The 10227-nt window shown below is 38.2% G+C and overlaps 3 protein-coding genes across 3 annotated transcripts; all 3 read right to left on the bottom strand.

Annotated features, from left to right (window-relative positions):
- Window positions 1–5610: 5610 nt before the first annotated feature.
- LOC140158059 (uncharacterized) lies at window positions 5611–6270 on the bottom strand. Its single transcript, XM_072181307.1, has one exon. The coding sequence runs from the start codon at window positions 6268–6270 to the stop codon at window positions 5611–5613; it is 660 nt and encodes a 219-aa protein (XP_072037408.1).
- Window positions 6271–7451: 1181 nt separating this feature from the next.
- On the bottom strand, window positions 7452–8111 carry LOC140158058 (uncharacterized). The gene has a single exon (XM_072181306.1). The coding sequence runs from the start codon at window positions 8109–8111 to the stop codon at window positions 7452–7454; it is 660 nt and encodes a 219-aa protein (XP_072037407.1).
- Window positions 8112–9293: 1182 nt separating this feature from the next.
- Window positions 9294–9953, bottom strand: LOC140158057 (uncharacterized). Its single transcript, XM_072181305.1, has one exon. It carries the CDS (start codon window positions 9951–9953, stop codon window positions 9294–9296), a length of 660 nt encoding a protein of 219 aa, XP_072037406.1.
- Between the last annotated feature and the right edge of the window lie 274 nt (window positions 9954–10227).

Raw genomic sequence — 10227 nt, 5'->3', positions numbered from 1 at the left:
TTTTATGGACCTTTTCGTTTTACATGGAGATTAATATTAGTGAAGGCTGGAAAGGGCGCTATAGCCTCATTTTAGGCCATTTTAGGCTCATAAAAAAAGAACGGCAACAAATTGTGTAATAAAATTTGCACAAAGTGCTATTTGAGCAAGTACAAATATAATTAAATACTTCTGGAGAGGGGGCTATAGCTAAAACAAAAAATGTCCTATACCTTAGTGGCTATGAAACAGAGGTGACACGCTTCCCATGTTAAGAATTATGTGGTAGGATATGTCCGTGTTCAATCCGTATTAACATTGTAAATCTCTGATGCGGCAGCAATAAAAAAAAGTTACATAATATAAAATCGGTCATTATTATTGTCTGAATGTCTGTAATCGAATTCTTGGTCATTTTGAGATGAAATGCAAAGTTTATCCAAACAATACTCGGGTATCTAGGACAAACTCATTTAACTGTCACCAATGTAGACCAGGAACACAAACAACTCTGTACGTGTGACCCATATACATTATTTTCGTAGTGAAACCGTTCCACGAATACCTAAAAATAAGTATAGTTCACAAGTATGGATTCTGATAGACCAGCCCTTGAGTTTCCTAACAATCATTCAAATAAATGCAAGGCACGTATTTTTACTTTACTACGGTAGGGTAAAATGTTAAAGATAAAATGGGGGTACTTGAAGGTTCTGGAAGCTGAACATTTCAACAAGAGCTTGGCTATAAAGCAAACAACATTATACACCGCCTCCTAATATTGCAGACTATAGTTCATTACATTATACACCGCCTCCTAATATTGCAGACTATAGTTCATTACATTATACACCGCCTCCTAATATTGCAGACTATAGTTCATTACATTATACACCGCCTCCTAATATTGCAGACTATAGTTCATTACATTATACACCGCCTCCTAATATTGCAGACTGTAGTTCATTACATTATACACCGCCTCCTAATATTGCAGACTATAGTTCATTACATTATACACCGCCTCCTAATATTGCAGACTATAGTTCATTACATTATACACCGCCTCCTAATATTGCAGACTATAGTTCATTACATTATACACCGCCTCCTAATATTGCAGACTATAGTTCATTACATTATACACCGCCTCCTAATATTGCAGACTATAGTTCATTACATTATACACCGCCTCCTAATATTGCAGACTATAGTTCATTACATTATACACCGCCTCCTAATATTGCAGACTATAGTTCATTACATTATACACCGCCTCCTAATATTGCAGACTATAGTTCATTACAGTATACACCGCCTCCTGATATTGCAGACTATAGTTCATTACATTATACACCGCCTCCTAATATTGCAGAGTATAGTTCATTACATTGTGTAGTAGCATGAGTAGTGAAGCAAAATAAAGATAGGACAATAGGGGTGTCTCTTATAAACGAAATCAAATGAGTACTTTCAGTGACGAAGCCAAAGACGACCAAATGACTTTATATAACTGTTGGACTTTTCAAATGGTGACCAAATGACTTAAGGTTCTTAATTATTTTAAACTGTTGTGATTTGGTAGTTCACAGTATCTTACGAATGGTAGTGAGCTTTGACAAGAACTGCATTGCTCAATTCATAGCAAGCGTGTAGAAGAATTAAAATATCACAGATATACTTTTATAGGTGCTGCAGTTCTTGAATTACGTTGTAAAGAGGGCTGAAACAACAACACTTTTGTCAAACGTACATAACTCATTAACAACAATAAATTAAGCAAGTTTGCAAAGTATACGATTTGTAGAATGAACTTTTGCAAAACATCAAGGTGTTAAATTCAATAATATATTGATCTAGATAATGAAAAATGATTTTTAGGTTGCTTCGACCAACAATACCTCGTCTACCCTTAATGTAGTTGTTAGCTTTTTCGAAAGGTGATATAATGGCTATAGTTATACAGCCTGTCTCAAAAAATATTTTGCAAGTAAAAAGCGCCCTCTATAGCAATTTGAAAAAAACAGTTGTGACATCATGCTTACGTCAACGTCAAGGGCGTAGTCGTAGCTCTCAAATGCCGTTTGTTCTGTTCAATTTGCTTGTGTTAATCTCGAGATATGTTTAGTTAACAATGAAAGGGTAAAATCACAATTGTGCCACTTTTACTAGGAAAGATCAAGAGGACTGTACATGTAAATCAATGATAGCATCAAGTTTATCAAGAGTTCCTTCGTGAAATCAAAAGAACGCATCAATTAAACAACAATAAAAATAGTTTTTACTGTTTTTACTGTTTTATCATGATACAGGTATTATATGATTCTCTTTTTTCCACTTAAAACAGATTAAAAGAGAAATTGGTATTTCACATTCTGCTGTAACATTAAATACATGTGCATGTCAATGATTTTATCATGGTAAATAGTATTTTCTTTGTCACTCTTTGTCTCTCTCTTGTTGGGAGAGAAATTAGACAAAATAATGCATGCGCGTTGATGTTGATGCGTCTTATGCACGAGCCCCGAAAGGGAAGTGCATTAGACGCATCAACATCAGCTATCATTGATTTACATGTGCAGCCCTCTTCCCTAGTAAAAGTGGCACAATTGTGATTTTACCCTTTCGTTGTTAACTAAACATCTCAAGATTAAAACAAGCAAATTGAACAGAACAAACGGTATTAGAGAGCTAAGTCTGCGCCCTTAACGTTGGTGTAAGCATCATGTCACAACGGTATTTTCTAATTGCCATAGAGGGCGCTTTTCACTTGCACAATTTTATTGAGACAGGCTGTATATGGATATTGTCGTTGAGGTATAATTAATATACTCTTAAAACCATTCAACTGGCCGCCAGTTGTCTGATTGACAACTGGCAAGATGAACAGATGGCCTAAAGATGCACAGGATAAGGTGTGATACCGTCGCCTCCTAAAAACGTGAGTGCAGTTGAATGGTTTTAATAGTTTATTTATTTTTTATTTATATGGACTTAGTTCAGTAAAAACATCTGGTGAGCTTCATGTGATTTTTCGCCGAAAATCCAATTTGCCTCTACTTTGGTACATAACCAGATATTTTTGTGATGGCGTGCGCACATCATTACGTCATACTGTATTGGTATTAAGTGGGTGATGTTTGTATTGGACACATCAAGATTGAAGGTATTCCAAAACAGGAAATTGCAAAAGTTACTTAAAACTCCACATTTTGGCCATTATGAGTTTCAACGGAAATATTACAGCAACATTGATACCTGGAAAACGTGCCTCAAGTTAGGATCTGTGTCATGAATTATTGAAATAAGACAATTGTATATACAAGTAAATCAGCTTTGCAGTATTGAAACTGATCTGATGTGTTTATTGATATTGAATTATTGATTACTCCCTAGAGATTGTAAGAGTTGATGTATCAAAGAAGTATGGGCAAGGATATTATATGAGCATAGGCGGCCGAAACGATCTTCCTTTTTAGCACTAAAAACGTACCTGTTGGTGTTTTTTTTTATGGGGGGGGGTGGCTCAAATAGGATAAAATTAAATTTTGAGGGCTTCGCGCGCATTGGCCCATCAAATAGCAAAAACATCTTCACTTGGGGCTAAAATAGTTGAACTTTTTCGCGGGCTTCACTCTCGTAAAAAAGACACTAGTAAAAGTGCGACCAAATATGCTTGTCCCCCGAATGTTAATTCTTCCGCCGCCACTTATGTTATATGAGTTGCAGAAGATTTTATAAGCAATATGAAGGTAATGTGCAGCTGGTACTGCGTATGACCTAAAAATTATATTAATAAAGTGCATTATATGGCGGGACATGCCACAACAGGATTATTATATATATCATTGAAATTCAATTCAAATTTTGCCCTTTAAGGTAATACACTATCAAAATGGATATTAATCATTTAGATCAAAATATACCCTCGTCGTATGAACCAAAAAATTCTCGATATTGTTGTTTATTTAGTTTAATAATTACACAATGATACAGTAAGAGTAAATAATTTGTAGCGACGTGACAAGAAAAAGACATATAGAGACGAGAGGAGAGGAAAAACTAGAAAGCGATAACAAAAATGAGGAATACATAAATTCGGATGAGAAATAGTGTGCGAACGAAAGAAAAAAGAGCGAGAAAAAGGAGATGTGGAGAGAGAGAGGGAGAATAAAGAGAGACAGAGAGATTGTCAACGTGTCATGAATATCTCAACTCTTCCCGTTACAAATCCAATTTATTATTAATATATTGGTTCATCAGTGTGTAAATAGTGCTGAAATTTAACCTGGTTCTATTTCATCCGTTAATAAGCAAATGCATTCATGTACTCAGTGGAGACATATTGATAGAAATCTATTATAGCTGATATTGCATCCATCCGATAAAACAGTGTGTATATTATAGTGACAATAATGGTGTGTAAACCCTATCTAAACATGATCAACCAGTCTAGCCCCAACACACGAGCATAGCTCTGTCGCTCAGAGCCTGAACCGAAAGTTCATTGTCCGTCAACTGTAAATTTATTTTGCTGACGCGATTTGCATTTGTTAAACTCTGCTTGATATGCACTGTTAACAAAGTTCTTCACCTCCGTGTAAATATCGACGGGTATCTCACAGAATAATTGCTCATCGATATCGATAATCTGTTGTTTGGTATTATCCATGGTTGAGTAAATCTGCCTAATGCGCTCATTCGTAAGTTGTAATTGAGCTCTCTTGATTATGTTTTGAGCCGATGTTTTGATTTTAAGACTCACTGGTACAACACCGTGATGTTTACAGTGGAGCGTATAGTGTAGATGATTTGAAAACCTGGCCAACTTTCTTTCAAGGAATTCCCAACGTCGAACTAGTTTGGTTGCCATCCGGCCATATTCGCGTTCAAGACGGGTATGTAGATTAAACTGCTGTGGTCCAAATATATAAGTTCACCATACTTCCAAAATAATTCGCCATACGATTTTTTGGAGACTATAGTTTATAGGTTAAAGGAGAGATGTGATGCGTCTAACATGTCTAAAGATATGTCGGATGGAACCGGCGGTTTTGATGCCGTCCCTTACTTTCCCAGCTTAGGAAAAGTTACTAATTTACACCTGAGTGGAGGGAAGCAAACGGCGATTGCGAGCTATGCCCAAGGACACGTTTGCGGCGATGTGATTCGAAGCGTAATACTCAATAGATATTCGACGCTTGCAATAGAACAATCTTCCATTAGACTGGTTCTACAGTATTCTGGAATTTAATATGTGCTTCGTTAAGCATCAAAAGGCAAGTTGGCGTAAAAGCTGGCAACCAAAATATTTTGGTTAATTTGGGTATGCTGAATTCAAAAATTAAAATGCTCCATAAAATAAGCATCACAAAATGTAACATATTAGCGCGTATGGCATATAATTAGGGCCTACCAAGTTATGAGGCTCAACAGGTCTAAGGTCAATCTGTATGTTATACAGTGGTGACAAATTAAAGTTGCTCCGGTTTTAGTAAAAATGGATTCAGGAAAAGATACTTTTTAACATATGTGTTGTCAAGTTCAGAAGATATCTGATAAATAGATACAAATTCTATTGAATCCTATAGAATTGTAATTTCACAAACATTATCTTGAAATTTATATATTTTACACGTCGAAATACAAAATGCAAATCACGTCATAGGAGACCAAACATTCATCAGGTTGGAGGATGACCCTAGAGAGCTTCTGAACTAGATCTTGACTATTGTTCAAATGTCTCTCAGTACAACCAATCAGAGGAGAGATAATGTCTGCCACAAACTTGGCCGTGTTGTACATAAGTGAGCCACGACACGCGAGTATGGGACGCAACGGACAAGCATCCTTATGGACCTTGGGCAATCCATATAATTTAGGAATGTCACAAGTGGTCGGATACAGATGTCTATAGGTGGCTTGGCTAATAGCGTCTTGGTCACATAGGGACTGGAGAAGGCTAATTAGCTGAGACTTATACTTAGGTGTAGGATCCTTGGGAAGTGGCTGGTAGGTTTTTGAGTCGCTCAATAAGTCCTTAGCTTTCTCCTGATACGCGGTTTTGTTGAGGAGAACCGTCGCCCTGCCTTTATCAGACGGCACAATAAGAACAGAATCATCTGCCTTCAGGTCTCGAAGGGCCGATCTTTCTTCTTTGGAGATATTACTTGAGGGTGGCTTTGCGTTCTTAAGGATGTCCACACAGTCAAAACGGAGACGAGCAGATTGGTCTTCACCGGCGCCAACGCGATAACAAGCGGATTCAATACCAGTAATAAAGTCAACCATAGGTATTTTGGGCTGACTAACGGCAAAGTTTAGACCCTTTCTAAGGACCGAAAGTTCATTGTCCGTCAACTGTAAATTTATTTTGCTGACGCGATTTGCATTTGTTAAACTCTGCTTGATATGCACTGTTAACAAAGTTCTTCACCTCCGTGTAAATATCGACGGGTATCTCACAGAATAATTGCTCATCGATATCGATAATCTGTTGTTTGGTATTATCCATGGTTGAGTAAATCTGCCTAATGCGCTCATTCGTAAGTTGTAATTGAGCTCTCTTGATTATGTTTTGAGCCGATGTTTTGATTTTAAGACTCACTGGTACAACACCGTGATGTTTACAGTGGAGCGTATAGTGTAGATGATTTGAAAACCTGGCCAACTTTCTTTCAAGGAATTCCCAACGTCGAACTAGTTTGGTTGCCATCCGGCCATATTCGCGTTCAAGACGGGTATGTAGATTAAACTGCTGTGGTCCAAATATATAAGTTCACCATACTTCCAAAATAATTCGCCATACGATTTTTTGGAGACTATAGTTTATAGGTTAAAGGAGAGATGTGATGCGTCTAACATGTCTAAAGATATGTCGGATGGAACCGGCGGTTTTGATGCCGTCCTTACTTTCCCAGCTTAGGAAAAGTTACTAATTTACACCTGAGTGGAGGGAAGCAAACGGCGATTGCGAGCTATGCCCAAGGACACGTTTGCGGCGATGTGATTCGAAGCGTAATACTCAATAGATATTCGACGCTTGCAATAGAACAATCTTCCATTAGACTGGTTCTACAGTATTCTGGAATTTAATATGTGCTTCGTTAAGCATCAAAAGGCAAGTTGGCGTAAAAGCTGGCAACCAAAATATTTTGGTTAATTTGGGTATGCTGAATTCAAAAATTAAAATGCTCCATAAAATAAGCATCACAAAATGTAACATATTAGCGCGTATGGCATATAATTAGGGCCTACCAAGTTATGAGGCTCAACAGGTCTAAGGTCAATCTGTATGTTATACAGTGGTGACAAATTAAAGTTGCTCCGGTTTTAGTAAAAATGGATTCAGGAAAAGATACTTTTTAACATATGTGTTGTCAAGTTCAGAAGATATCTGATAAATAGATACAAATTCTATTGAATCCTATAGAATTGTAATTTCACAAACATTATCTTGAAATTTATATATTTTACACGTCGAAATACAAAATGCAAATCACGTCATAGGAGACCAAACATTCATCAGGTTGGAGGATGACCCTAGAGAGCTTCTGAACTAGATCTTGACTATTGTTCAAATGTCTCTCAGTACAACCAATCAGAGGAGAGATAATGTCTGCCACAAACTTGGCCGTGTTGTACATAAGTGAGCCACGACACGCGAGTATGGGACGCAACGGACAAGCATCCTTATGGACCTTGGGCAATCCATATAATTTAGGAATGTCACAAGTGGTCGGATACAGATGTCTATAGGTGGCTTGGCTAATAGCGTCTTGGTCACATAGGGACTGGAGAAGGCTAATTAGCTGAGACTTATACTTAGGTGTAGGATCCTTGGGAAGTGGCTGGTAGGTTTTTGAGTCACTCAATAAGTCCTTAGCTTTCTCCTGATACGCGGTTTTGTTGAGGAGAACCGTCGCCCTGCCTTTATCAGACGGCACAATAAGAACAGAATCATCTGCCTTCAGGTCTCGAAGGGCCGATCTTTCTTCTTTGGAGATATTACTTGAGGGTGGCTTTGCGTTCTTAAGGATGTCCACACAGTCAAAACGGAGACGAGCAGATTGGTCTTCACCGGCGCCAACGCGATAACAAGCGGATTCAATACCAGTAATAAAGTCAACCATAGGTATTTTGGGCTGACTAACGGCAAAGTTTAGACCCTTTCTAAGGACCGAAAGTTCATTGTCCGTCAACTGTAAATTTATTTTGCTGACGCGATTTGCATTTGTTAAACTCTGCTTGATATGCACTGTTAACAAAGTTCTTCACCTCCGTGTAAATATCGACGGGTATCTCACAGAATAATTGCTCATCGATATCGATAATCTGTTGTTTGGTATTATCCATGGTTGAGTAAATCTGCCTAATGCGCTCATTCGTAAGTTGTAATTGAGCTCTCTTGATTATGTTTTGAGCCGATGTTTTGATTTTAAGACTCACTGGTACAACACCGTGATGTTTACAGTGGAGCGTATAGTGTAGATGATTTGAAAACCTGGCCAACTTTCTTTCAAGGAATTCCCAACGTCGAACTAGTTTGGTTGCCATCCGGCCATATTCGCGTTCAAGACGGGTATGTAGATTAAACTGCTGTGGTCCAAATATATAAGTTCACCATACTTCCAAAATAATTCGCCATACGATTTTTTGGAGACTATAGTTTATAGGTTAAAGGAGAGATGTGATGCGTCTAACATGTCTAAAGATATGTCGGATGGAACCGGCGGTTTTGATGCCATCCCTTACTTTCCCAGCTTAGGAAAAGTTACTAATTTACACCTGAGTGGAGGGAAGCAAACGGCGATTGCGAGCTATGCCCAAGGACACGTTTGCGGCGATGTGATTCGAAGCGTAATACTCAATAGATATTCGACGCTTGCAATAGAACAATCTTCCATTAGACTGGTTCTACAGTATTCTGGAATTTAATATGTGCTTCGTTAAGCATCAAAAGGCAAGTTGGCGTAAAAGCTGGCAACCAAAATATTTTGGTTAATTTGGGTATGCTGAATTCAAAAATTAAAATGCTCCATAAAATAAGCATCACAAAATGTAACATATTAGCGCGTATGGCATATAATTAGGGCCTACCAAGTTATGAGGCTCAACAGGTCTAAGGTCAATCTGTATGTTATACAGTGGTGACAAATTAAAGTTGCTCCGGTTTTAGTAAAAATGGATTCAGGAAAAGATACTTTTTAACATATGTGTTGTCAAGTTCAGAAGATATCTGATAAATAGATACAAATTCTATTGAATCCTATAGAATTGTAATTTCACAAACATTATCTTGAAATTTATATATTTTACACGTCGAAATACAAAATGCAAATCACGTCATAGGAGACCAAACATTCATCAGGTTGGAGGATGACCCTAGAGAGCTTCTGAACTAGATCTTGACTATTGTTCAAATGTCTCTCAGTACAACCAATCAGAGGAGAGATAATGTCTGCCACAAACTTGGCCGTGTTGTACATAAGTGAGCCACGACACGCGAGTATGGGACGCAACGGACAAGCATCCTTATGGACCTTGGGCAATCCATATAATTTAGGAATGTCACAAGTGGTCGGATACAGATGTCTATAGGTGGCTTGGCTAATAGCGTCTTGGTCACATAGGGACTGGAGAAGGCTAATTAGCTGAGACTTATACTTAGGTGTAGGATCCTTGGGAAGTGGCTGGTAGGTTTTTGAGTCACTCAATAAGTCCTTAGCTTTCTCCTGATACGCGGTTTTGTTGAGGAGAACCGTCGCCCTGCCTTTATCAGACGGCACAATAAGAACAGAATCATCTGCCTTCAGGTCTCGAAGGGCCGATCTTTCTTCTTTGGAGATATTACTTGAGGGTGGCTTTGCGTTCTTAAGGATGTCCACACAGTCAAAACGGAGACGAGCAGATTGGTCTTCACCGGCGCCAACGCGATAACAAGCGGATTCAATACCAGTAATAAAGTCAACCATAGGTATTTTGGGCTGACTAACGGCAAAGTTTAGACCCTTTCTAAGGACCGAAAGTTCATTGTCCGTCAACTGTAAATTTATTTTGCTGACGCGATTTGCATTTGTTAAACTCTGCTTGATATGCACTGTTAACAAAGTTCTTCACCTCCGTGTAAATATCGACGGGTATCTCACAGAATAATTGCTCATCGATATCGATAATCTGTTGTTTGGTATTATCCATGGTTGAGTAAATCTGCCTAATGCGCTCATTCGTAAGTTGTAATTGAGCTCT

This window comes from Amphiura filiformis, chromosome 7 (assembly GCF_039555335.1).
Source record: "Amphiura filiformis chromosome 7, Afil_fr2py, whole genome shotgun sequence".
Lineage (NCBI taxonomy): Eukaryota > Metazoa > Echinodermata > Ophiuroidea > Amphilepidida > Amphiuridae > Amphiura > Amphiura filiformis.
The sequence above is the reverse complement of the archived record's forward strand: the minus strand, read 5'-3'. Positions and strand labels throughout refer to the sequence as shown.

Coding starts and splice junctions, on each gene's coding strand:
- LOC140158059 (XM_072181307.1), bottom strand. CDS start 6,270: ATGGTTGACTTTATTACTGGTATTGAATCCGCTTGTTATCGCGTTGGC.
- LOC140158058 (XM_072181306.1), bottom strand. CDS start 8,111: ATGGTTGACTTTATTACTGGTATTGAATCCGCTTGTTATCGCGTTGGC.
- LOC140158057 (XM_072181305.1), bottom strand. CDS start 9,953: ATGGTTGACTTTATTACTGGTATTGAATCCGCTTGTTATCGCGTTGGC.